Source organism: Zingiber officinale, chromosome 1A, assembly GCF_018446385.1.
Source record: "Zingiber officinale cultivar Zhangliang chromosome 1A, Zo_v1.1, whole genome shotgun sequence".
In the NCBI taxonomy this organism is placed as follows: domain Eukaryota; kingdom Viridiplantae; phylum Streptophyta; class Magnoliopsida; order Zingiberales; family Zingiberaceae; genus Zingiber; species Zingiber officinale.
In genome coordinates, this window is record NC_055987.1 from 21,593,386 (window position 1) to 21,621,112 (window position 27,727).

The window sequence follows — 27,727 nt, forward strand, 5'->3', positions numbered from 1 at the left end:
GCATTAAGGAATTATCGTCCCGTACCTCTGACCAGTGCTAGCACTATAGAGTAGAGGGATGAATTTTAACTGTGGGAGAAATCAAATCGCATGTGTCTAAGTATCATAAAGATTTCTATACCAGCACCAATAAAGGGCTCAATAATATAGGAAGGAGATGCTAGGAGTTTCCTAGACCAATTAGCAGACCGGTTCACCTCAAATGAAAAGGTCGAGACTATCACACTTCTTACGAAGTTGGTAACCATGCGGTATAATGGTAAAGGAAACATAAGGGAGTACATTATGGAAATGTCCAATATAACAACAAGTCTGAAAGCACTAAAACTCGATATGTCTGAGGGTATGTTAGTGAATTTCGTCTTGATGTCTCTGCCTACACATTTCACTCCTTTAAGATATCATATAATACTCAAAAGAAAAAGCTGACATTGAATGAGCTTATTGTCCAATGCGTGCAAGAGGAGGAGAGACTAAAAATTGAGACATCTGAGAGTGCTCACTTAGCATCTGGTTCTCAAAGTGCGAGCAAGAAACGAAAGAGGATCAATAACAAAGGAAAAAAGGAAAACGAACTGCAGATTATTGAGGCAATGGTCATAAGGAGCACAAGAAGTAGGATAAATAAACCACTTGTTTTTTTTTTTGCAAGAAGAAAAGTCATATGAAGAAAGACTGCCTCAAGTATGCTAACTGGCGTGTAAAGAAAGGTAAACTTCTCAACTTTGTTAGTTCGGAAGTCAATCTAGCTATTGTACTTACTGACACTTGGTGGATAGATACAGGTGCTACTATTCACATAAGTGTCGCTATGCAGGGTTGTCTCAAGAGCTAACTTCCGCTTGATGGTGAAAGATATATCTATACAGGAAATGGAAAGAAGGCTAAAGTCGAGTTGATTGGCATTTTTAGGGTTTGTTTAGGAACCAATGTTTTTCTGAATTTAGAAAATACATTTATTGTACCGTCTTTTCGACAGAATTTAATTTCAATTTCTTGTTTGGACAAATCAGGTTATTCTTATTCATTTAGAAATAGAATTTTCAGTATTTTCTTTAATTCAGTGTTGGTTGGTAATGGTCCCTTGATTGATAAGTTTTATAAATTGAACACCTTTACTCCTACAGTTGACAACGTGATAATGCATAGCATAAGTACGAAACGTAAATTGACTAACGAGAATTCTTTCATGTTGTGGCATAGGCATTTAGGACATTTATCCAAACAACGCCTAGAAAGGTTAATGTCATATGGAATTCTCAATTCCCTTGACATGTCATACTTTGATATCTGCATAGAGTGTATCAAGGGGAAGACCACTAATAAAAGGAATAAGGGGCTAGCCGTTGTACTGATGTTTTGGAGCTAATACATACAGATATTTGTGGGTCATTCCCTAAGGCATCTTGGAATGAACACACATATTTTATTAGCTATATAGACGACTATTCCAGATTTGGCTATCTGTACCTTATTCATGAGAAATCGCAATCTTTGGACATGTTCAAAATTTTCAAAGTCAAAGTTGAACTTCAACTAGGTAAGAAAATTAAAGTTGTCTGATCCGACCGTGGAGGTGAATATTACGTTCGATATGATGGATCAGGTGAACAATGTCCAGGACCTTTTGTGAACTACCTTGCTGAGTGTGGGATTGTGCCTCAATATACCATGTCTGGTACATCCAGTCAGAATGATGTAGCTGAGCATTGCAATCGAACCGTAAAAGATATGGTAAGAAGTATAATGGCTTTCACTTTTCTACTAGAGTCCTTGTGGGGTGAAATGTTGGTGCAGCGGAGGCCGGCAAGAGGGGGGTGAATTGCCTGCTAAATTAAACTATACCCTCCTCAAAGCTTTCAACTAAAAAATACAGCAACAATAATAAAATTAAAACAGAAATAAAAGAGGAGACAGAAGTTTAACCTAGTTACAATCAAGACGGTTGTTAATCCAAGGCAGTCGAAGATCGCACTAGCAGAGTCTCCTTCACTGTAGGCGGAGAAGCCTTTTTACACACGTAGAATGCTCACTAGTTGCTAGGAATTGATTACAGAGTTTAGTTTTGAGTTGATTTTCTATTTCCTAGCTCCAGGGGTCTTTATATAGCTCCTGGAAAGTCTATCCTGAGGGTCTAAGGCGCCTCCAACAAGGTTCAAGGCACCTCCAACTCGGTGAGTGGATAGAATTCTATCCAATGCTCGAACGGTCATTTTGACCAGCTTAGAGGCACCTCAAACAGTGTTGAAGGTGCCTCTACTGTTGAAGGTGCCTTCAACACTTGTTGGAGGCACCTCCAAGGTAGAGGATTGCGCAGGCGCCTCCAGCACTTCTTTTAATGCGCCTACAGCTAGTTCTTTAGCTCCTTTTGACTTTGTTTCGGCTTCCGATGCTCCGATAACTTGGGTGATGGCGGCCAACCAGAATAGGACTCACCCGAACCCAATTCCCGGCCTTTTCCTCGAGCAACCTTCCTCCCCGGCTTAACATCCCTCGAACGTCGCACACGTTCTTCTCGCCCACCGGTGTACTCTTTCGCAGCTCTCTCGTCCTTCGGACGCACCGAGCTCGTCGGCTCCCTTCCTGTGCCGTCCTTCTCTGGATCAAACACAAAGCAGGACCTAACCAACTTGGTTGATCACATCAAAACACCCACGGGGTACAACATGAAACACTCAAGACTGCAGTTTACCTACTTAATAGAGTACTTAGTAAGGTAGTAACTAAAACATCATTAGAGATGTGGATAGGTAAGAAGCCTATGTTGGTCCCCGTGGGTGTTTTGATGTGATCAACCAAGTTGGTTAGGTCCTGCTTTAGGTTTGATCCCTGTGTCTGAGTGTGCAGGATCTTAGGAGCGCAAGAAGTCGAGTGGAAGACGCAGCTAGCGAGAAGAACGACATGGGAAGGGAGTCGACGGGCTTGGTGCGTCCGAAGGACGAGAGAGTTGCGGAAGAGTACTCCGGTGTTCGAGAAGAACGTGTGCGACGTTCGAGGGACGAGAAGCCGAATGGAAGCCTGCTCGAGGAGAATGCCGGAAATTGGGTTCGGGTGAACCCTATTTTGGTTGGCCGGAATTACCCAAAAGCTTGGAGGTGCCTTCAACCCCTGTTGAAGGCGCCTCGGACCCGGCAGAATTGAACGTTGAGCTTTTGGATAAAGTTTTATCCACCCACTCGATGGAGGCGCCTTGGACCCCTGTTGGAGGCGCCCTAGACCCTCGAGATCAGATTTCTAGAGGCTATTTAAAGGCCCCTAGAGCTAGGAATTCAATATCGATTATTCATTCAACTCTGTAACAACTTCCTAGCAATAGTTTTGAGTCGTTAGTGTGTAAAAGGTTTCTCCGCCTTCAGCAAAGGAGATTTTTCTACTGCACTTTTCTTACTGTCTTGGATTAACAACCCTCTTAGTTGTAACCAGGTTAAATTCCTGTCTTCTTATTTCTTTATTGCTTTATCATTTTATTTACTATTGCACTAGTTGAGTTGAAAGCACGAGGAGGGTATAATGTTTATTTGCAGGCAATTCACCCCCCTCTTGCCGGCCTCCGCTGCACCTTCAATTGGTATCAGAGCCAGACCGCCTCAGAAAGACTAACCGCCGACTGAAGCACAACGATCAAGACGATGGCCGCAGCAAATATTCATCCTCTAAAGTTCAACGGAGATTGCGCTACATGGAAGCGAAAAATGGAGGTATTTTTTAAAACTGAATTTGATATACTCTTAATAATGAAATATGGATATGCAGTACCGAAAGACAAAGAAGAGCACACTTGGACGAAAAAGGAGCAAGCGGATTTCGTCGCCAATGGAAAGGCTGAGTTCCACCTGCTTAGCGTTTTGCCACCTTAGGAGGTAAATCGGATCGGAAACTATGACTCTGCGAAAGATCTCTGGGAGAAATTCCTGGAGCTTCACGAAGGTGCCTCCAAAGCGAAGCTAACGAGGCGCGACATCCTCCGGACCCAGTTAACGAACCTCCGGATGAACCAAGGCGAGAAGGTAGCGCAACTCTAAGCGAGGATTAAAGAGCTGATCACGCAATTAAGCAACCTTGGAGAAGAAGTAAAGAACTGGGACTCGATCCAGTACGCACTCAACGCCTTCCCCAGAACTCCAGAGTGGCCTCCTTAGTAGATGCGTACTACATCTCTAAAGACTTCGAGGTAAGTACTCTAGAACAATTGTTTTCTACTTTTGAACTTCACGAATCTCGAGTTGCAGAGCCCAATGAAGTAGAGAAGACTAGTCAGAATATTGCTTTAAAGGCAAGAATAAACGGTTCTGACTCCAAAGCCTCGGTTGACGAATCTGAAGCGGCACTACTGGTAAGACGCTTCAATAAATTTTTTAAATCTAATAAATTTAGATCGCAGACAAAGAGGCATCGGCAAAAAAAAAGGACGGTTCGTTGCTACAACTGCAACAAAGAAGGGCACATCAAAGATGACTGCCCAGACTTGAAGAAAAAGGGGAAGGAGAAAGAAAAGACAAAGTACAAGAAACCAGAATCATCCAAGCACAAGAACCTGAAGGTCACTTGGTCAGATTCGTCTTCTTCCGAATCAGACGTTGAAGCCTTCTGCGGGTTAGCGATGATGGCTAACCATCTTCCCGAAGATGACTCAAGCTCTGAGATGAGCATAGATGAAGGGGGAGCAACATCAGAAGAAGAAAGCTGCAGTGAAGGGGGAGAATCACCGAGTCATGTAAGTAAGGTACGTAACATAACCCCAACTCAGTCCTTTCAATTTATTCAATGTCTTTCTAAAGATATATTCAAATTAGAAAAAGAAAATGCTGAATTGAAATTAAACCTAGCAAAAGCATGCCCACTAGAAATGTACGATGATCTAAAATTAGAAAATGAAAAATTAAAAGTTGAAATTGAGAAACTGAAAGATAATGATGCATGCCTAAATAGATTTTCAAAATCAAAAGTTAAAATTTATGGAAAATTGAATTGGTACATTAGAAACCATCAGGGTCAACTTAGAAGAGTGCCTAAGAACTATGTACCCCCTAAATTTTTGAATAATCCTTAGGAAGGAACCTCTATTGGGTTCCGAAATTAGTACTAAATTAATTTATTTAATTAAAGCTTTCAAGAGAGAAAATTAAACAAAGAATTTTTTTATGAAGCTTTGTCTAAGGAAGTGGTTGTTGCTCCAATAACCAAGAAGGCCTAGTGCCTCACCACGACCTGGAAGCTGAAATATTGAAATAAAATGTTTAATTAACTTTCTGAAAAAACATTAAACTTAAATAATGTTTTGAAAGTTTTTTTATTTTAAATTCTAAAAATTCATTTTACTTAGAAATTCTTTCTGGTAAATTCGAAAAAGTCATTTAACTTAGATTCTTTTTTTCAAGAAATTCATTTTAGTTTGAAATTTTTTTTTCTAAAAACCATTTCTACTTAGAAATTTTTTCTACAGTTTACTTAGAAATTATTTTTGAAAAATTCATTTTACTCAGAAATTTTTTTTTTCTGAGTTAAGAATTTGTTAAATATTATTTTTACCCCGTTTTTGCTGTGATCAAAGGGGGAGAGAAAAAGGTACAAGTTTAGGGGGAGTTAGGAAAATGGAAAATTAAAATTTTTTAAATATTTTACTAAACCGAGTTGCAATTTTATTAATTGCAAATTTATGCTTAACATGTTAGTTTAGTAATTTTCTTTTAAAAATTACTTTTCTGTCTATTTTTACCCTAACTTGAACTTGGGTTGATGCACATCAAAAAGGGGGAGATTGTTGGTCCCCGTGAGTGTTTTGATGTGATCAACCAAGTTGGTTAGGTCCTGTTTTGTGTTTGATCCCTGTGTCTGAGTGTGTAGGAGCTTAGGAGCACAGGAAGTCGAGCGGAAGAAGCAGCTAGCGAGAAGGACGGCATGGGAAGGGAGCCGACGGACTTGGTGCGTCCGAAGGACGAGAGAGCTACGAAAGAGTACTCCAGTGGACGGGAAGAACGTGTGCGAAGTTTGAGGGACGAGAAGCCGGACGGAAGCCTGCTCGAGGAGAAGGCCGAAAATTGGATTCTAGTGAGCCGTATTTCGGTTGGCCGGAATCACCCAAAAGAACGAGACTTCGGAAGACAAAGCAAAGAAGCAACCAAGCTGGAAAAGCTGCCAGCCAGCTTGGAGGCGCCTCCAGTTTGAGGGCGCCTTCAACCCCTGTTGAAGGCGCCTCGGACCCGACAGAATTGAACGTTGAGCTTTTGGATAAAGTTTTATCCACCCACTCGATGGAGGCGCCTTGGACCCCTGTTGGAAGCGCCCTGGACCCTCGAGATCAAATTTCCAGAGGCTATTTAAAGGCCCCTGGAGATAGGAATTCAATATCAATTATTCATTCAACTTTGTAACAACTTCCTAGCAATAGTTCTGAGCCGTTAGTGTGTAAAAGGCTTCTCCGCCTTCAGCAAAGGAGATTTTTCTACTGCGCTTTTCTTACTACCCTGGATTAACAACCCTCTTGGTTGTAACCAGGTTAAATTTCTGTCTTCTTATTTCTTTATTGCTTTATCATTTTATTAACTATTGCATTAGTTGAGTTGAAAGCATGAGGAGGGTATAATTTTTATTTGCGGGCAATTCACCCCCCTCTTGCCGGCCTCCGCTGCACCTTCAGCCTAGCATTAAGCACTTACACGTCTAGGGTTATCTAGCTGAAGCTAGGCCTTACAAGCCTAATGAAAGAAAATTGGACTCAAGAACGGTTAACTATAATTTTATTGGATACTCTGGGAAGACAAGAGGGTATAAATTTTATGATCCCTCTAATAGATCCTTCTTCAAAATGAAAAATACCAAGTTCATTGAGAACAGTGGGAGTAATAAAATCAGGGAAGTATCTTTTGAGGAAAGCATTGACGATCCTCCTGTGGTTACTACTAGTGCGATCAGTAGTAGTATGGTTACCATACCGCACATTATGGGTATCACACATCCAGTGAGCATAGTGAACCAAGATATTCTCATGATATCTTCAATGCAATTGGAGGAACCTGCCACTGAAATTGAAGTATTGCCTCATATTGATCAGCAAGTACCTCAACCACCTCAAACACACGTGCTTTTAAGGCAATCCATAAGGGAATGGAGAACCACGAATTCTCGTGATTATGTTAATCTCTAAGAGCATGATTTTGACATAGGGTTGGAGAGTGATCCTACATCTTTTCAAGAGTCATACAATGCTCTAACCCTGAAAGGTAGATTAACGCCATACAAGAAGAGTTGAAGTCTATGGCAAATAATGACGTTTGGGAACTTATTGAATTGCCTGAAAGAAAGAAACCCGTTGGCTATAAATGGATATTTAAAATCAAGTGGGACTTAAGGGGCAATGTCAAAAAATATAAGGCTCGTCTTGTTGCCAAGGGATTCACTCAGAAAGAAGACATTGATTACAAAGAGACTTTCTCACCTGTATTGACAAAAGACTTCCTTAAGGTAATCATGACACTTGTAGCTCATTATGATTTGGATCTACATCAAATGGACATAAAGACTGTATTCCTCAATGGAGACATAAAGGAGTCTATATATATATATATATGGTGTAATTAGAGAATTTTGAGTCTAAAGACTCAAAGCACCTAATATGTAGATTAAAGAAGTCTATTTATGGTTTAAAACAGGCATCCCGTCAATGGTACCAGAAATTTGATCAAGTGGTTATCTCATTTAGATTTAAAGAGAACCCCATTGATGAGTACATATATGTCAAGTTTAGTGGGAGCAAGTTTGTTATACTTGTTTTATATGTGGACGATATATTGCTTGCGAAAATAATAAGGATTTACTGCTTCAAACTAAGTCATTTCTATCTGGTAATTTTGAAATAAAATATCTTGATGAAGCATCTTTTGTTTTAGGCATATAGATCTAACATGATCATTCAAGAGGCATTCTTAGACTTTCACAATAGGTCTATATTGAAAAGGTTCTTATAAGGTATGGTATGTAGAACTGTACATCCGATGACACACCTATGTCAAGAGGTGACAAGTTTAGCTTGCAGCAGTGTCCAAGGCTTGAACTTGAAATAAAGGAGATGGAGTAATTCCCATATGCGTCAACAGTATGTATGTACAAGTTTATACTCGACCAGATATAGCATTTATAGTAGGAATGTTAGGCAAATATGTTAGTAACCCTGGACCGTCACACTGGAAAGCGTTAAAGAGTGTGATGCGGTATTTGCAAAGAACTAAAGGATATATGCTCACGTATCGGAGAACAGATTATCTGGAGGTGATTGGATATTCAGACTCCGATTTTGCTGGATGCTTGGATAGCAGAAGATCTACTTCATGTTATATTTTTCATGCTTGCTGGAGGGGTTATATCTTGGAAGAGGGCCAAGCAGACGCTAGTAGTCACTTCTACTATGGAGGCAGAGTTGGTAGCATGCTATGAAGCATCCAATCATAGGATTTAGCTGTGAAATTTTATCAGAGCATTACAGACCGTTGATGGCATTGACAAACCACTAAGGATCTACTATGATAATAAAGTTGCAAAACTTTATGCCAAGAACAATCGTAGTTCGTCGAAGTCCAAGCATATCGATATCAAGTTTCTAGCGGTTAAAAAAAAATTTCAGAGTTGTCAGATTATAGTAGAGTACATCAGCACAGATTCTATGTTGGCTGATCCACTCACCAAAGGCTTGGTGCCTAAGGTGTTTCATGCGCATGTTGTAGATATGAGAGTCCTTCTTATGGAAGAAGAACTTATCTAGTGGGAGTCTGTATTTATCTTATTTCTCTATATTTGATAATAAAGACAAACATTTTATTTTGATTATTGTATGTACTTAAAGTTCAAAACATTAATGAGAATTTATATGTTTGTTTGACACTCTAACTGTGATATCATCATTTACTACTGTTGTTTAACATTTAGTGTTTATAAATATGATACAGATTCCTTTTGGAATCATAAAGTGGATCATGATTTATTATTGCAGTTTAGCATAAAATATTTTGCAAATATAATCTGACCTCTTTTGAGGTCATCTTAGGACCAGTTGAAAATTGACATGTACTGATCACATTTCATATAATTTTCACTCTACACATCTATATCTTGATCTATGTCATTAATGACATTGGTATTGTGATTAATGTTGGGGCTTGTTACGATCATATACAGTAGTTATGACCTCTTTAGTCCTATACTAATGAAGTTAATGGACCAGATTGTTTGCAGGGGTATCTTGTACCCATAAAGTTTGATATCAACTAAAGTTTTACTTGTATTCGACATATAACTCACATATAGCCCAAGTGGGAGATTGTTGGATATAATTATCCATATTAGGTGGACTTATTTGTAAGTTGCATATGTGAATACGATCTGAACCATTTAAAGTGATCTAACTTATGTTTATTAGGTTCGGTTATTTGATGTAGATCATGTATGTGTGGAACCTTTAGTCTCGTATCTATTATCATCTATATGCTGATAATAGATATTTAGTATATATATATATGAACTTATAGTCCCACATCTATGATTATTTATGGACTGATAATAGATGTACACTATATAATGGGTTGGTCCCCATAGGATTAGGGCATCTTTGAGACATTTCTTCATTCTCCATTGACGAAGAGGATTTTCAGCGCCGTCAACCCTAATTCCTCCGGAAGGCCAACCTCCTTCTCCTTCTTCTTCTTCTGTAGGATTGTTGGATGGAAGACCAACCTTCTTCTCCTTCTTCTTCTTCTGTAGGATTGTTGGATGGATGAGCTCTATAAGAAGAACAATGATAATTCCGCTGCATTCAAATACATTCATGTTCTCGATAAAATGAAGATTCATGCTCATATGTTTTTAGTTTTCCTATTTAAATTTTTATTTTGATTGTTTAGAATTCATGCGGCTTAGATTTTTACCAAAACTATCAAAGATTTACATTATAAGAGCACTGAGATAATATTTAAATAAATAAATATAATTTTATAATTCCATAATTATTACTTGCTCATTTTGTTTTGTGTATTTTTTTTATTTGACGTGAAACAAGAAGAAGCTTCCATTTTGATCAATTTACAATTCGCCTACAACTTTTATTTCTAATTTCTCACCATAATATTTTTCGAGCTCAAGTGATTAAAAAAAAATTCTTTAAATCTTTCTCTTAGGGGGTGTATTCATTCTAGACTTCTAATGACTTTTAATGAGTTTTTAAAATAATATATTTTTATAGAGTTGATAGATTTTTATTGACTTTAATAGAATTCCACAGACTTTTATAAATAGAATTTCATAGACTCTTATTGACTTTTTTTTGCAAGATTTTTATAGACATTCGTAATATTTTTCATAGAGTTCTGGATTTTCATGGATTTTGTAACTTGTATAATTATGTCATTTTTTTATTGATTTCTTTTAACTAGTAAATGAACGATAACATCTTCAACTTTTTATTATTTATTTGTATAAGTGAATTCTTCTTAGCTTAAAATCAGATTAACTTTAATTTAAGAAAAATGATGAATGAATCACTATTCAATTTATTAAAATCAAATTTAAATTCTTCAAGTCAATTCAACATATATGATTCATTAATCAATAGTTTTTAATAATACATACCAAGATAGTCTTGTATGGAAAAAACCTAATTGTTATTGACAACATGATCAATATCACTCCACATTTGATTGGCTATACTCTCTCTCCATAAGTTAGCATTCGCTCGTTGTTGTTCTTGAGAAAATAATTGATCAAAGTTGTCATCTTCATAAACTTGTTCTGATGAAGATGATGGGACTTCATTATCTAGTTCGATTGAAAATTCATCAGAATGACACTCCCTGCGAAGAAAATTGTGCAATCCGGCACAAGCCAACACAAGCTCTGCTTGTGTTGTATATGGAAATGGCGGAGCTGTTTTGAATATTTTGAACCGTGATTTAAATATACCAAATATCCTCTCAATAGCGTTCCTCAAAGAAACATGACGAAGATAGAACAACTCTTTTGCATTTTCAGGGTGACGACCCTGACCAGTGAATTCTTGAAGATGATAACGTACACCTCGAAAAGGAGCCAAGAATTGACGTCGATTTGGATACCCGCCATCCACTAAAAAATATTTACCTGCCAAACCATATATATGTAGTATCAAATAATCAATGAGTAACATATATATTCTTTAAAATTACAAAAATATAAATAGTTAAGAAACATATAGAACAAAAAAAATACCTCCGGGCACTTTAAGCCCATTATTTCTTGATAAAGCATTTGTCAACACAAGTGAATCATGGGCAGACCCCTCCCACCCACTGAGTACATATATAAATTCTAAATCAAAGTTACAAGCTGCTAAAATATTTTGAGAAATTTCTCCATGACGGTTACGATAACTGTTAATATCTTGCCCAGACACCATAGCTAGAATGTGAGTGCCATCAATAGCTCCAATACAATCCTACAACAACAATAACATAACCATCATCGTCATCACTAATAATAATAATAATAATAATAATAATAATAAAAGAATTTCATACTTACTTTAAAGTAAGGGTAAAATCTTGTGCTCTCTCTTATTTTTTCTGGCACTGCAGATCCAAGTTTGACCATCATATCTAATGCAATACTCTTCAATGCTTTCAACACCTTGTTGAAGTTTTGGCTAGTATTGTAATGTGATCGACCAAATGTTTTACGAATCAAGCAATACCAAGTATTATGACCAACAACAAGTAAAAACATGGCAAGCATTTCTTCGACGCAGATGTGTCTTGTATCTTGTAAGGAGGTTCTTTCTCTAAGGATCTTGCATAATTTTAAAAATATGTCTGGGTAAATTCTATAAATTTCTCGAAAGTTTATTGGATTCTCTTTTAATATTCTAAGAATATAATTATATCCACTTGTACTTATTGGTTGTCTATTTAAGGGACGATGAACATATTCGTCTTGTATGTTTGCTATATATTGATATAACACATAGAGGGTCTTGGAAATTTTCATCAACAAAGACTCAATGGTTTCATGCAACTCTTCTTACAATTCTTCTTCTTCCATTTGTTCATCTACTTCATGCATATTGATATTTGTCATTTAAATGCCTGACATTAACAAGCAATTAAAATGAAAGAACATCTACGAAATCATAAAAAAAACATACCATGCATAACCAAAATAAAGATGTGTTCAATAAACAATCCAAAACTTATAGAACTAGAAAACATTCAAGAGCTAATAATTCACTACTAGTTCAATAATTAGAAACCAATTCAAAATACTATAAATAAAAATTCTAACATTAATTAGTAATTTATGCCCCCAAAAACTACTCATTCACTCATTTTAAAATCTATCCACTCCAAACGCTCTTCAATTGTCATTTTCAAGAAAGCCACCTTCTTTGCTCTAGTATTGAGCCAGTCAAGCGCCTTGTAACGAGTACGATTATCCAAGTTTGGGACTTGTTTTATAGCATCCCAACAGTTATCATCTGCAATGCCAACTAATTCAATCTTAGAAGATGCTTTCTCAATGGTGTAAGAGAGCCTATTTAAAACATCTGGGTCTATATTCTTTGAAGTGCTTGATTTTGCTTCAAATTTGCTCCTATCTCGTTTTCTAGTTGCTTGTGGAACCTCAGAACTCATAGGTTGAGATGGTAATGGTGAAGCAAGGTCCTCAGAAAATATAGGCTGATATGAAGATTCTTGCCTATTGCTTTGTATGAATTCACCACTGTTGTGATCAAACACGTAATCATCTAATAAGTTAGTACCCCCATTTTCTTCTGTTTCAAAGGTTCTCGCATCAGTGTCATCTCCAAGTCCAATTACATATTTTCCTGTAGCAGTTCCATTCCCAACTACAAGTCTTAAGTCTTCATAATCCTCAAAAGTATCAGTCCGATAATGTTCATGTTTAGGGTGAGACTGCCAAAGAACAAAAATCATAAGTGTAATTCAAATTCTAATTGTAAATATACAGTTTGTAAATATATAATTTATTATTCTAACCTTAAAATAATCCTCCCATACTTCATCACTAGCTGTGAATTTCTTTGTCATAGAATCCTATCCAAACCCAGAACTATGGCGCATAAGCTTACAGTAGTTGTTATATCGTTGTTTGAACCACTTCAAACAGCTTTGATACTGTGCAAAAGTCTTTTCACACCCAAGTTTTGCATTAAGAGTGGGAAGTATTTTTATTTCCACTATTCTTTTGTTCAACACACCATTCCTATCACGCCATCCTCGCATTGCAGCATCAAGCATAAGTCTTAATAATTCATTGCTCTCCTCCGCAGTCCATATATTATATTTTGCTTATGAATCTCCCATTGATAGTACTTCTTTAGCATGCATAAGATAGAAAAATGGTGGATGAGCACATATATAACAATATTCTTTGTTGTTTTATAATAAAAGTTTGGCTTATGCAACCAATTAAACAGAAAAAGAAAATTTCAACAATCAAATGCTTCTTAATTTATTAATTTCACTATTAAATTATATGAGATTTTCATTGACTCCTTCAATGAAAATAAAATACTATGTTATTTATATGCTCTCCCTAGTGCCTCAAAGTTCATACATTCTTGGTTACATATTTGCACATGTTTATAAAAGCAAGCCATCATGTATAAAAATTGATAAATAATTGATATTTTCTTTGATCCTTTGTTCTTTGCTAAAATGAATATTGAAAATTACAGAACATAGAGTAGCTGCTCCATTTTTCCCAAATTATATAAATCCAAAACCAGCAACATTTCAAGGTCGATTTTGAGTTAGAATGATGCAAAAATAACCACCTATGAACCACAAAAGAAAAATATTTTACACGAAGTTTCTACGATTAATTTTCTATACACAAATTGTGCTCCATAAAATAAAAAAAAAATCAAACACCCACTAAAAAATGAAATCAAATAAAAAATTCTGCTCCACTATTCATATAATAGTAATAGTTAGAGATATAATAAATTCTACTATTAATTTTCCATATATAAATTGTGCTTTATAAAAGAAAAAATAAACTCAAACACCCATTAAAAAATGAAATCAAACAAAAAATTTTGCTCCACTATTCGTATAATAATTCAATATTTACTTACGTTGACCTATAGAGTTGAAAAAAGTATACGTTAGAGATTGTGTTAGAGACGGTAGACAGATATATATGTTTATGGTACCAATCGGGATGGGAAAAATTGTAGATATATAGACGAACAATTGAAACAGTACCAATCGTTATGAAATAAGGGAAAAATTGTAGACGAACAATCGAAACAGTAACAATCATACCTTTGAAGGAGAATTTTTTTGTCGTGAGAGGAGGTTTTTTTACCGTGAGAGGAGACAACCCGAGACATCTTGAGAGAGTTTAGTGCGATTAAAATCTGTCAAAATCTCTAGGTAAAATGGAAGACAATTTTTTACTTTTTATAGTAATACCTAAGGCATTTAAATATATACTAAAGAATTTTCTAAGAATCCTTGGAAATCTATTGCAATTTTGGATACTTTTAAATTTTTATGGAGTCTTTAAAAGTCAAGTTTGAATACCACATGATTTTTTATAACTCTTTGAAAATCTATTTTGAATATCACTAAATTTGTAAAGAGTTTATAAAAGTCTAATTTCAATACCTCTAGACTTTTAAATTTTAGAAGAGTCATTAAAAGTCTAGTTTTAATACACCCCCCTTACTCAAACTCGGGACGTCTTATTTTTCTTTTTATTTATAAAGAGGAGGTAAATTAGAAAATTATATTAGAAAGTATTTCTCTTATCTTCATAAAAGTTAATCCTTATTTAATTTGACAATTTTATTATATGATGACTAACTTACTCAAACCCGGGATATAATTCTTTCTCCCTTCACATTCAAGTTGTTATCACTTTTTCAAAGGAAACATTGAATCACTATCGACCGTTCACTGAAAGACTACATTCCATCTATTTTTCACAACATATTTATATTTTTGCCGAGAGGAAGGAGGCCGACGCTTCTAAGAAAACCAAAGCCTTTCAACGAGTCCTTGGGTTTCCCGCCTCAACGGCTGCATCCACATTCGGGACGCAGCGCTGTGGACCCCACGCGCTGACAATTGAACGTGCTCCGCTCGAAGCCGCAACGGCTATGTCTCTCCCCGCCTTCCTATAAATCACGCTCACCGCTCGCTTCTCCTTTTGTCGCAGACTCATTAAAAGCATCGTGCTCCACCTAACGCTCAAGCAAAATCTCTCGTCGAATTCGCAGATGTCTCGGTCCGGATTTGCGCCCCTGCGTTTGCTGCCTTCTCTGTTCCTTCTTGCAACTATAGTCGTCGTGGCGAGCGCGCAGGAGCTCATCACGACGCACAGCCCAGCTCCGGCTCCTGCCAGCGGAGCACTGGAAGGGGCTTCCACGGGCTCCGCCTATGCCGTGGCCTTGGCGTTCATAGTTTACTACCTTACCCTGCTCCAGCGTTGAGTTGCTCCATTGTTGGATTTTAAGAGAGTTCTATTCTTTGAGAAATATATGGATTATTTACTAGCATCTTCGTGATTTATTGACAATGTGATATTTACTCGGTGGATTATAAAATTGAAAGATTGCTGCTTAATCTTTGCATTAAACCATTTTGGATATTTACTAGGACTAGACTTGAATCATTGAGTCTGAGCCCAAGTCCACCTCACTTTTACTGACACATCACTGTTGTTAACGTATATGCAGCGAGTTATTTGAGTGTGAAGAAAGAAGGTGTTCATTCACCTACACACATATCGTATGCTATAAGCCTAGAACTTGGAACAAACCCTCTAGCCATAAACGTTTCACAAAGTATTCCGAAGCATCATCGGATTTCGGCACGACCTCTGCTCTGCTCTGCAATCTCACTTGTGGAAGCGGTCGAGCCTGTTATCCGCAAGCAGAGTCTTGTAGGCGCAGCTCTTGTACTCGCACCACGTGAACTCCCTGTACTGGCTCTGTTCTCCCTCCGCCATGAGCAACGGCAGCGGAGCTAACCTCTCCCCCGGAGGAGGACCTCCAAAGTAGATCATCGACAACCTCGACTTCAATGCGTTAGCCAGCACCCTGTGTTTCACGCTCCTGAACCTCCCATTTGTCAGCACCTGAAACACAGCACTCTCCGGTCCATAATCACATTGGGCGAGGAGAAAGAAAGAAAAAGATTATTCTGACACGAATTATGTGAACCAAAAATATACCTGTAAGGAATCTCCGACATTGATGAAGAAGGATTCTTGATCAGGGAGGACAGGGACCCAGCTGTCATCTCTCAAGGAGATTTCCAACCCCGCAGTGTTGTTTGATCTCAACACGGAGATGATCTGTGGATCGGTGTGCTCTCCGAACCCGGTCATGAATCCATTGAGCTCTTGAAGGATTGGGCAGGGAGGGTAATGGTTTAGCCTCAGCATCGAATCACTCTCCCCGTCCATCACCAACTTACTGAGCACATCGCTTGGCTCGATGCCGAGCCCCTGCGCCATCAACTCTAGAATCCGACATGCTAGATTTCTCACTTCCAATATATACTCGTTCAAAGCAGAGCTATAATACCATGAAGTATCAGTAATTGAGCTCAACAGAATAGATGATGGATTAATGTCGAGACTGCATGCCTACCGGAAAGAGCTCGCGGAGGGCTTCTGGAGGTAGTCCATGGAGAGGGGCTTGGAGGTGATCTCCATGAGGAGGTACTCCACCCAGCCTAAATCTCCATTGCTCCCGATACTCTTGCTGCCGTAACTGAAGGGGTTTGCTTTTCCGGCGAGCTCCTTATCCGCCGCAGGCAGAGCAAAGAACTGCAAGGCTTCCTCCTCCAGCCTCGCAATGAGCTCCATGGGGATTCCATGGTCGGTGACCTTGAAGAACCCGAGATCTTCGCAGGCTCTAACGAGGAGAGTCCCGGAGTCCGGCTCCGAGAGGCTGATCATAGGAACGCCGCAGCAGAAGCTGCTCTGCTTTAGAACTGGCATGGTCAACATCACCATGGCGGCAAAAGCTGGGGAAGAAAACACAGAAAACACGCGTTGGTGGAGGAGAATATAGAGAGAGAGAAGAACAATGCAAGCGGTGGTTGGATTTATCAGGGAAGAAAAGAACGAGGTGCAATCCAACGGCGGTGGCTCTGTTGGTTTCTTTATCCTACGAAAGAAATGATAAGGATGGAATGTCTTTTATGGCATCACCGTCCCACCAAGTTAATATCTTGCCTTGTTTATTTGAGTCCCTTTTTATGTATCTTCTCGCTAATTAATTTACATGTCAAATTAGGTGCTGTTTCTGTGAAAGTTTCATAGGTGGCAAAAGCAAGTCCGGATAAATTATTCAGTCCTAATCAACCATATTTTAATTTTATTGTAGCATTTATAACTCGTCCTATAGAAAGAGAGGTAAATTACATTGTTAATTTATAATCTACCGTTAAATGACTAGGTGAAGCAGCACAGATTATTTATTTAGCATATTAGGCGCATTAATTATAGCAACTTTTAATTTATTTGTGGCGACCCATTTCTTACTGGTGAGATAAATCTCACTTTTTTCTTATACTCAATCTGAAGAAAAAACATGGAAAATTATTGAAAATAATGGGTTACCGTATGTTTTTCAACGAAGAAAAAGGCAATTTCACTCCTTTTTTTCATTATTTAACACCTCTTAGATGGGAGCACATTTAATTTTAAGAAGAATGTACCTTAATGGACCATTACAAATGACTCTATCACTCGAATATCAACTTGACTACACCATGAATCTTATTTAAGACTCACTATCGACTAGTTAGCCTGTCACTATTCACAGTGTAATTTAATTGTACAACTTGTTTGCTTTTTACAATAAGTATGAAATTTGAAAGTTCTTGATAAATCTTGTTTTGTAAATGAAGGATAATGACACAATGCCTTCAAATTTACAAGATGGATAAATATGGAACGAAGATGACAACCAAGGCAGCTTTCAGTTTAGTGTTGAGACCTCGACACCTTGTCATCATTTTCATCTTATTGATGATTAATTTCTACGTGGAGGTTTGCCTTTGCACCTAGTTCCTCCTTTGATAGTTTAATTTCCAGATGGATCAATAATTGCTCTACTATTCAGGATATGTATTGAAGTTGATTGGACAGATCAATTAGTCATAATTTCCAGGGTCTGTTGATCTAACTAGGAATAAAAAGCATGATAAAATTTTAGAAATGGGTAAACATAATTGGTGTTGGTTTATGTTGGTTTGAAGACTACTAGATCATAGAGCAACAGAGCATGCTCAAGGAGCTGCTTTCCTAGATTCATTTCACAATTTTTTTTTAAAAAAAAAATATCCTTCCTAGAAACACAACGAATAGTATTAACAGTTATTAAATATATTAGCGACTGAAACAAGAATTTCTAGCTAGAGAACATAGGTCAAGGATATCAACGGCTGTTTAATCTAATAGTAAATAAAATAGATTAAAAAAATTTTAATTAGAGATTAGGGATTTTTGAATCCATGTGAAATTGCTAGAAGCGGCCCTTTGATCTTAAAAATGGATCAATGTAATGTGTTTGTATTCTTAATAGTACCCTTGGTTCTGTAATTATGTGCTCGCAAGTTCAAGGTCATTGTTTTTTACTTGCTGTTATTTATGAAAGCTTTCTGCCTTAATCTATTCATTACTTGTATTGTTTGATACACCCCATGTGTGGGATCAGCCACTTCTCTTGGAAATGGTGACAAAACACATAAGCACCAAAAGTTTCCTACATGTCAAACCATTTAACTGTTGGTGCTAAACCTTGCTCCATTCTACACGGGAACAATGCGCTTTAATTGAAGAAAGAGCAGCTTTCACATCGCTTTACCACTTCCAATTATATTTGAACAAATTATGGCCCTGTTTTTTTTCCTTTTATGTTTCTACAAAAAAAAAATCAAGAAAGAACATAACCAACCGACAAAGGAAAACTAAAAGGGGGCCTAAAATACAAATGTGGCAGGATACAATTTGTTAGATGTACAATGAAATCACCAAACAATTATAGCAAGCCCAGTCCATGATTACTCCTCGCTTGAGCCTCAGCTAGTGAAATAGCCATGGCCATCATCACTTGCTCCTCGAAGCTTTCTGGGATAATATGTCCTGGAGCAATAGTCAAACTTTCTGCTGTAGTCCCAGCTTCAACCGTGCCATCAGAGCCAGCATAGCTGGTTCCTTCTTCCGCCACCAGTGACCAATGCTCAGTCGAACTCTCTCCAAATTCCTCAATTGCCTCTTCCCTCCTCTTCTCTAGAGAAACTGCAGCAGCATCTTTAACATCCATATTCATATAGAGAGATGAACCTTCATTCATATGTTGATGCTCAGCTAAGGCTGCAGCTGCACAAGCCAGCCCACCCGATGGAGATGGTTTCACAATATTTGCTCCATGGGCATTGCATGGCCCAACTGACATTGATGGTCCAGGCAAGAAGCTGTCTGTAGTACCTGAATTACCTTTAGATGATTGCTCCTGCTCAAAATATACAACCAATCAGTTCGATACCAAAGAGGTTTTTTTTCTTTCCTTTTTTTTGTGGTATGGCTGTATCAAAACAAGAGACTTATACAAATGACGCATGTTTGTAGAAGCTAATGTACGCAAGAAGCCCTAAGTAAAACAGGAGATACATTTCACAAGCTCGGGAAAGAATATAAAATAGAATAGTTATTCAAATATGCATCTGCATAAAGTTGGTCCCCTGTATACCTAAATATTTCCTGAATTCCACGTGCGGATAATATTACCTGAACGGAAAGCCAGATTGCTTCCATGATCATTATGTCCTCAAGATCCAGGTCAAAGTTGTCATCCCTGCATTTCAGAGTAATGAAATGAGAGATGAACAAATAGGCTTCATATGACTTGATTACCAACGTGGATGAAGATAAAAATAAATTGTCAGACATGTCATACGCACTATGGAGTTGCATATTTCAGTTAACCAGAAGAATCCAACAACTTAGCTGATTGAAAAATAAAAGTGTAATCAACTTTCTCCAAGAGATAACCAACAAAGGAGAGAAATATGATCTAGTAAATTATTTAATATCATTCAGGGACATGACTTCAATGACTTACAGCAGAAGTCTAGTTTCTCTATAATTTCACTTATATTAGTGCCTTGGTTTCAGCAAATCTTGATGGCAACAATAAAATCTGAACAAAATATTACATTGACAATGGAAAGAAGGGAAAAGAATTGATGTAAACATTACCAGGAGAGCAAACACTCACATCGTTACAAACTGTAATCTGAACTAGCTGGACTGGGTACACAAATACTACACCAGCAAGATTATCTGAGAATTATATCGTGAGCCAAATTGATGAATTTTTCAAATTACTAATTCTATCTATTCCTGAATTGTAGGTTCAGTTAAAACTGTAAGACCTAACTTAATACTTTTATATTCTAAGATGCAAAATAATACAAAATGGTTGGATCGTGGTGATAGTGAGGTGAAAGTGAACACGAGAGTGAATAACATGTCAAAAAACACAATTAGTAGTGGAAAACAATAATAATACAAAAAAAAAAACAATCACAAACCACACACAGATACAAGCGATGTAATGTGATTTGGCTACCCCCAGACTCTTAGTCCACAACCTATGATTCTTTAAGTGGACCACTCTAGGAATCATCTATATTTCCTCCTCTTCGGTAAAATGTCGAAGGTAGAGAAATCTCTTACAAGATTGTCAAGGATGATAGCTTTGGAGACTTATGACAGAATTCTACAGTTTTACAATAAAGCTCAACAATAGCAATGAAAATAATGAATTAATATCTATTCTTCATGGCCTCTGAATCTCCTTTTCAAGCCTCCTCCACGTAGTGAAATCTTGACCCGATCTTCCCATCTGATCTTTCACTATCAATCGACTGATCCAACTGATTCCAGTGGCTTGTGATTGATTCCTATGATGATTGCTTCATTCAAGGTGCATTAGCCGACTGCCTTGATCACTTGCGGCTCGCAACCAATTCTTTCAATTTCTCAAACAATAAATACTCAGTAGATTGGTCCAAACAGAAACATCGAAAATAGTAGGTTTTTTAACCAACTGCATCGACTGCCTAGTAAGTTGACTTCAACCCATCTAATGTCTGAGTTCACCTAATTTGAGATCTACCTACACCCCACTACATTTCCACTCAACTCTCAACTCACCTGCCTTCCGCCATGAGACCTTCTACTGTCAAGTTCCTGTTAAGCTTCTCGTCCATCAGATGCACCTAGCCCTCGATTCCTTTCTTGTATCATCCTTCTGGCTTAGCTTATAAAGTGCATCTCCAAAAATCTGCCATCAAACTTTTCATTCCTCAAATGCACCAAGCCTTTTGGTTCACTTTCTTGCTATCCTTTTTGCACCACTTGCATACTTTCCAACACAACTACTTTGATGCTCAAGTGTCCTATACCACCCTTCTCCAATCTTCCATGAAATTTGAGCCATCAAGTACTCAATATCTAAGTCCACAATCTTTCGAGTGTCGCATACCACCCTTTCTCCAATCTTTAACAAAATTTGAACCATCAGGTACTCAATGTATGTATATCTAAATCCTTGCACACTTAGATACACAAATCAAATACAAAAGCAAGGTATATGTTAAACCCTTTACCCAAATATCATAAAACTCATAGTCGCACCAGGCCACTCAAGGACTGAAAGTTCCAATAAATATTCTATTTTATGTATAATATACTTGAAAGAATATGGACATTATCACAACAAAGCAATTAAATTCATATCTAGAGCATCTTGAAAAGAATATCTACTATTATTTTTCAATATTGAAAAGAAATGACAGAACAAAACATTTCATTCTAGATTCCTCTTTTATAATATGATAATAATTGTTGATTTCTCCCTCACTGTATACTCTTGAATCTTGACGGCATCAATGCTACTAAAGAGAGGGAAACAACAATCACGGTAAATGAAAAGATGAAGAAGATGACATTGGTGTATCAAGACTTCTTAGTCACTGCTGAATGCTGATTCCACCCTCATTGTCAAGGATGAGGTACAATGAGACACGATTTATTCTTCATTTATTTCAACATCAAGTAGGAAGTTCACTGTCAAATCCTGAATTTCTGAACAAGATTTATTCTTCCACATCATAATCAACTTCAAGTTTCTTCACGCTAATCTGCCTACTTCTATTAGGTAACAGAATATTCATCTTTTTCTTTCTATATTGAGTTGCTTGATTTACAATGAATCATATGTTTATTTCCTCATTTATTTCACAGTCAAGTAGAAAGTTCACTGTCGATACCTGAATTTCCAAACAAGATTTATTCTTCTACATCATAGTCAACTTCAAGACTCTTCACCCTGATCTACCTACTTCCATTGTGTACAGAATATTCATTATTTTCTTTATATATGGAGTTGTTTAGTTTACAAAGTATTAAGTTTAATGGTACAGGCTTCATTGCTAATGGACAACAGTTTTTTTTTTCTACATGGAATGTATTAGATTGTATTGAATCAAACAAAATTTCTCTTGGTCCTTTAGGATTTCAATTGTTCTATGATCATATCAGTACTTACAATATATTTTGCAACTATGAGCTCTATATAGGAGAGCATAAAAAAAAAACTAAAAACTAAAAACATCAAAATATCTTTTGTTTTTTATGTGACTATTTTCTTTAACAAAACCTTATACCCTACCTAAGCCGGTAAACATCCTAGTCAATTAGAGATTGCATATGTTTCATTGTTTACTGCTTCTATCATCTTACACCTTGAAGGGGAGCTTTCGTACAATGGTAAAGTTGTTGCCGTGTGATCTAGAAGTCACAGGTTCGAGTCTCGGAAATAGCCTCTTGCAAAGCAAGATAAGGTTGCGTACAATAGACCCTTTCCCGATGGCAAGAGCTTTGTGTAGCAAGTTCCATTATTTTTATCATCTTACATCTTGTCCTTCAAACATTTGTTATTTGTATAATTAGTTGTTTATCACTATATATTTCTTATGCAATTTTTTCTTAGAATGTGATAATATCAGTGTTTTAAATGGCGGTTGAAGTGGCCGCCTAGGCAGGAGGCAGACCTCAACCACACCACCTTGGGAAAGGCGGTGGTTTAGGCAGTGGTTCAGTGTTTCCGCTTCAGACTCAACTCAACGCACATTGCTGGCGATGCGTCCACACACATCGCCAGACCCACACGAATCATCTGAGCCCGTTGCTGAACTTGGGGGATGCATCCGGGCACGTGCAACGCTCCGGACTCATCGCCTAGGCCCGACAATTGGTCCGGGCGCAACGCGTACGACAACATGTTCGACGGCAAAACGCCGAAGCCGATCGCCGAATAGAATAGTTTTTTTTAACTTAGGATTTAATCGAAACTTTAGATTAATAATTTTAACCATGATTGGATAATTTAAATAGACTTAATTAAAATTATTTTATTAATGTAATATATATTTAAAAAATTATTATTATTTATTTTTTTAAAAAAATATTTAGATTAACTTTTTTTATTTTTAGTCAATATATTTTATAGTATTTTTAAAAAATAAATTGATGCTTTATTTAATTTTTTATCCTTTAGTTAATATATTAGTTAATTATATATAAAAATAGTAAAAACAATATTCAACCGCCTAGGCGGCCGAGGGGGTAGGCGGTCACTGACGACACCGCCACCGCCTATTGCCATTTACAACACTAGTTAATATGCACATCCATCATGTCATTTCCTAATAACCCAAATGTACTTTTATTTAAGGACCTTCATCATGCATCTAGGATATGTTCATACTCATACAAGTGATCCAGATTACAAAATGCAGTGGGTGAAGCAACGGAAAGCAAAAAAACAAGTAAAAAAAATCCTACTGTAATATAATAGAAAATTTGATAAATATTAAAAACAAATTAATATTTCTAAGAGTCAAACTCTACCACAATATAATTTCCATTTCATATCCTATCATTTGTAATATCATACCAAATCATTTACAAACTAGATAAAAACTCAATCATCTTAAAGAACAAACGTAGAAATGCATAAATGTATTGTAAGAAGTAAATTTTCAACCACAATAACCAACATGATTGCAACATGCATTCTAAAGTAGTATTACTCATCTATATGGCTCACTCTCTAGATTTGTATGATGATATCAACCAATTACTTATTGGCTCAAATTGCATACCAGGCATACCTATTCTGCCTTGCGTGTGGAAACTGCATGCTTGCAAGTGCAGAGCACGAGGCTTGAGATGAACCAAAATTACTTTGCCTTGTGATATTTGAATGGTGAACTGTTTAATGAACAATAAAGATAAATGAAGCAATTTATTATTTTTTTTTTTAATAAAATTAGAATCACAAGTCTAAAGCAGACCAGAAGCAGAGGTATTATTTATATCATGGTATCCAGCATCTGTTGGAGTCATTATCCTTTTAGATGAATTAATATCTGGTCTCTTATTTATCTTTTCAGCTTCATCTTGCAACTCTTGCTGCCGAATCCTTATTTGGGCTTCTATTACCTTCTGTTCTTCCTGCATTTAGGCAGCAATCTTGGTAAATAAAACCCATCGAAAGGTAGAATAGAACACTGAAATTCCACAGCAGGAGGGAAACTGAGAAACTTACAACTTGTTCTACGCCCTTCTCCTCTTTTGTCTTCGCCCCACGATATTCCACAGCATAGTTGGAAGTTTTACAAAAGGGGCATCTTCAAAGTCAAGTGGACATTATTTATCCAATACTCGATTATCTCCATTAAAATATAATCGCATAAGTAACTAAATGCAAGTTAGAACCAGACAAAATTTAGCATAAAGGCAAAGGATACTGTGTTGGGCGAGCGGAATGTGATGGTTTCATCTGTAGGAAACACTCTGCAGAAGAAACCAACTTGAGAAGAGCAACTAAACAAAATACAAGAAAATAAAAACTTAATAATTAATTGCATTGTACAGTGAACATAAATTTGCATAGTACCAGTGCATATGCCTTTCATGCAACATCTGGATCGGTTAAGGCTTGGATAATACTGAACACAAAATGTACATTTAACAGTCATCCAAGATTCAGGAAGAAAAAATACAACGCCTTCAAGACTAAATTTCTTAAATAGATCACAACAACAATAAAATTAAAATTGAATAGAGAGATACCAGAAAGCAAATGGGGCACTCTTCCAGATTGAAAGAGTGGTCATCGAGACCTGGGTAGCAAGGTGCCAATTTGGACTCAAGAATGAGCTTCCTCAGCTTCTTATGATCGATATCTTTGTGCTGATACAGTCCCTGTGGCCTTGTATACTTCTCATCCACCACTTGCCTCCTTTTCCCAATCTTATTCCCCATCAATCCCGCCACCAAAGGAAGAGATGCTCCCAAACGAATTGAAGCAAACTCCAAAAAATCTCTTTTCTCCTATTATTTCACAAATTCCTCATCCCATACAAAAATGATAAGTCAACGAGAAAAAAATAGAAACCAATCGGTTGAATTCCCTCGCAGAATCCACCTTTCCACTTCCTGTGCCAAATCACGATACTCGAACCCCCCAAATCCTCACTCCGGAACAGTGAAAGAAACCCTTCCGAGACTTGTTCTTATTTCCAAGATCCGTATCTCCATCACAAATCACTAATTCCTGCATGCCAAATAACAACTTTTCTATTTATTACAGACATAAATCATTCTTGAAGCCCTCGAAAAGAAACAAAACCTAATCCCCCAAACAAAAAACAGCTTATCTACTCCGGCTCATCTCAATTCCCTGATCTATATTACCGATATGGCAACCGAATTAAAATAAAAACAAAAGAATAAGGCATACCTTCGGGGTCGGGCAGCGACGGATATACGGCGAGACAGAGAGAGAGAGAGAAAGAAAACCTCACACCACGGAGAACAAGAGAGGAAACGAAGGAAGCCGAGACGAGGAGGAAGCGGAAGGATCGGTTGAACACTCTGGGGCCGTACGAAGCGAAGAAGTTTTAGAGAATGATTCGATATCTTGGCTATCTAATTCAGGAAGCAAATCAGCTAATAACAACAATCACAGCAGCCAGCGAAGAGAGGAGAGGCTCTCGCGATGCGAGGGCACCCATAGGCCATAGCCCGGGAGAGAAGTGAAAAAAGTCTTCCAAGTTTGTGACGCCATCGAGCTTATCGCTCCTTTCCCCGGCTCCCCTGTCTTGCCACACACTCCACTCAGGGAAGTTATCCAATGACGAAACCTGGACATGACGTCAAAGTGGGACATGGCGACGGAACCTCTGAAAGGAGAAGAGGGAAGCGTATCTTACGCAAGACAAGCGATCGGTGTTTGATCTTTCTCTATCGTCTCTCTCTTCCTTTTCCAATATACTGTCGCGATTAACGCATTAAGTTGGCTATCAATATATTATATATCTTGTACATTGACGATATTTTTTTTTTCTAAAAATAAACAAATCAAATTATAAAATATATAATGCGAATAAATTAGCATAGATAATACCATCAAATAAAATAAATAAATAAATAAATACATACATACATACATAAAAAAAAAATCACTTTTCTTTAATTTGAATCTAAAATATACTAAAAAGAATATATTCTTTAATTATTCAGCAAATGGCAGAATCACGGACGGATGACATTTTCAATGGATTTAAAATGATTTATAATCCTAAATTTAAATTATGAAATATAATTAGTATTTTAAAAATCATTACTTTCAATATAGTAAATCAAATTAATATTTAAGAACATAAATATAATCAAGATAACTTGACGAACAACACGACCTCGTTCCATACCATATCGAGATCTCTAGATCCATTAGTATATTTCGATCAAAATCAGTTGATAAACCTAGATAACTCAGAATAACATGGAATCAGGTCTTATGTGTTCGTCCGATTCTCTTGATTATATTCATACTTTTAAACATCAATTTGATATACTATACTGAGAGCAGTGATTTTTTGAATATAAATATGTATGAAAAATCTGATTAGTGTTTAAAAATATCACTTCGATATAATATGTATTTGAGAGTATAAATATAAACAAAAGGACAATACGAATACATAGAACACGATTTTATATCATTCAAAGTTTTCTAGTTCTATATCATATTGAGATCAATAATTTTTTTAATATAAATGTGTTCAAAAAATTTAATTTTTAATAAAAAAAAATCATCGCTCTCAATATAGTATGTCAAATTGATATTTAAGGACATGAATATAATTAGGAGAACTAGACAAATACATAAAGCTTAATTTGATGTCATTACGACCACTCTAGGTTTGTCAGGTGATTTTGGTCGAAATTGGTCAAAACTAGTTTATCGACTTAAAGATCTCAGAATGACATAAAATCAGATCATATGTGTTCGTCTAGCTTTCTTGATTATATCCATGCTCCTCGACTGTTATTTTCATATGAAGGATAATTTTTTTAACGCATATGTGTTCAAAAAAATCTGATTTTTGTTCAAAAAAATTACTACTCTCAATATAATTTGTGAAATTGATGTTTAAGAGCATAGATGTAATCAAGAGAAATAGACAAATATATAGGATCTAGTTCTAGTCATTCTGAGCTCTTTAGATCTATTAGCTAATTTTAATCGAACCGATCAAAATCAATTGATGAACTTAAAAAACTTGGAATGACATGCAACAAGATT

The 27,727-nt window shown here is 36.8% G+C and overlaps 4 protein-coding genes across 5 annotated transcripts; all 4 read right to left on the minus strand.

The window, feature by feature from the left end:
• Positions 1 to 10,639: 10,639 nt before the first annotated feature.
• Positions 10,640 to 11,751, minus strand: LOC121996834. Its single transcript, XM_042550960.1, has 3 exons — positions 11,542 to 11,751; positions 11,230 to 11,455; positions 10,640 to 10,800 (listed from the first exon to the last, which is right to left on the minus strand). The coding sequence occupies exons 1-3, from the start codon at positions 11,749 to 11,751 to the stop codon at positions 10,640 to 10,642; spliced, it is 597 nt and encodes a 198-aa protein (XP_042406894.1).
• Positions 11,752 to 12,329: 578 nt separating this feature from the next.
• On the minus strand, positions 12,330 to 13,064 carry LOC121996840 (uncharacterized protein At2g29880-like). The gene is made up of 2 exons (XM_042550972.1): positions 13,014 to 13,064; positions 12,330 to 12,929 (listed from the first exon to the last, which is right to left on the minus strand). Exons 1-2 carry the CDS (start codon positions 13,062 to 13,064, stop codon positions 12,330 to 12,332), a joined length of 651 nt encoding a protein of 216 aa, XP_042406906.1.
• A 2,544-nt stretch (positions 13,065 to 15,608) lies between these two features.
• Positions 15,609 to 17,057, minus strand: LOC122020515 (gibberellin 2-beta-dioxygenase 1-like). Its single transcript, XM_042578475.1, has 3 exons — positions 16,643 to 17,057; positions 16,222 to 16,567; positions 15,609 to 16,125 (listed from the first exon to the last, which is right to left on the minus strand). The coding sequence occupies exons 1-3, from the start codon at positions 17,008 to 17,010 to the stop codon at positions 15,886 to 15,888; spliced, it is 954 nt and encodes a 317-aa protein (XP_042434409.1). The 5' UTR covers positions 17,011 to 17,057; the 3' UTR covers positions 15,609 to 15,885.
• A 1,893-nt stretch (positions 17,058 to 18,950) lies between these two features.
• On the minus strand, positions 18,951 to 26,196 carry LOC122020522 (E3 ubiquitin-protein ligase GW2-like). Of its 2 annotated transcripts, XM_042578488.1 has the most exons (10): positions 25,880 to 26,196; positions 25,565 to 25,693; positions 25,210 to 25,470; positions 25,034 to 25,085; positions 24,885 to 24,930; positions 24,683 to 24,764; positions 24,429 to 24,588; positions 24,237 to 24,345; positions 19,792 to 19,858; positions 18,951 to 19,516 (listed from the first exon to the last, which is right to left on the minus strand). In XM_042578488.1, the coding sequence occupies exons 3-10, from the start codon at positions 25,399 to 25,401 to the stop codon at positions 19,043 to 19,045; spliced, it is 1,182 nt and encodes a 393-aa protein (XP_042434422.1). In that variant the 5' UTR covers positions 25,402 to 25,470; positions 25,565 to 25,693; positions 25,880 to 26,196; the 3' UTR covers positions 18,951 to 19,042. The 2 variants fall into 2 exon arrangements, with proteins under 2 accessions (XP_042434422.1, XP_042434429.1); XM_042578495.1 differs by having other exon boundaries at positions 24,246 to 24,345; positions 25,210 to 25,693; positions 25,880 to 26,194.
• Positions 26,197 to 27,727: the final 1,531 nt, after the last annotated feature.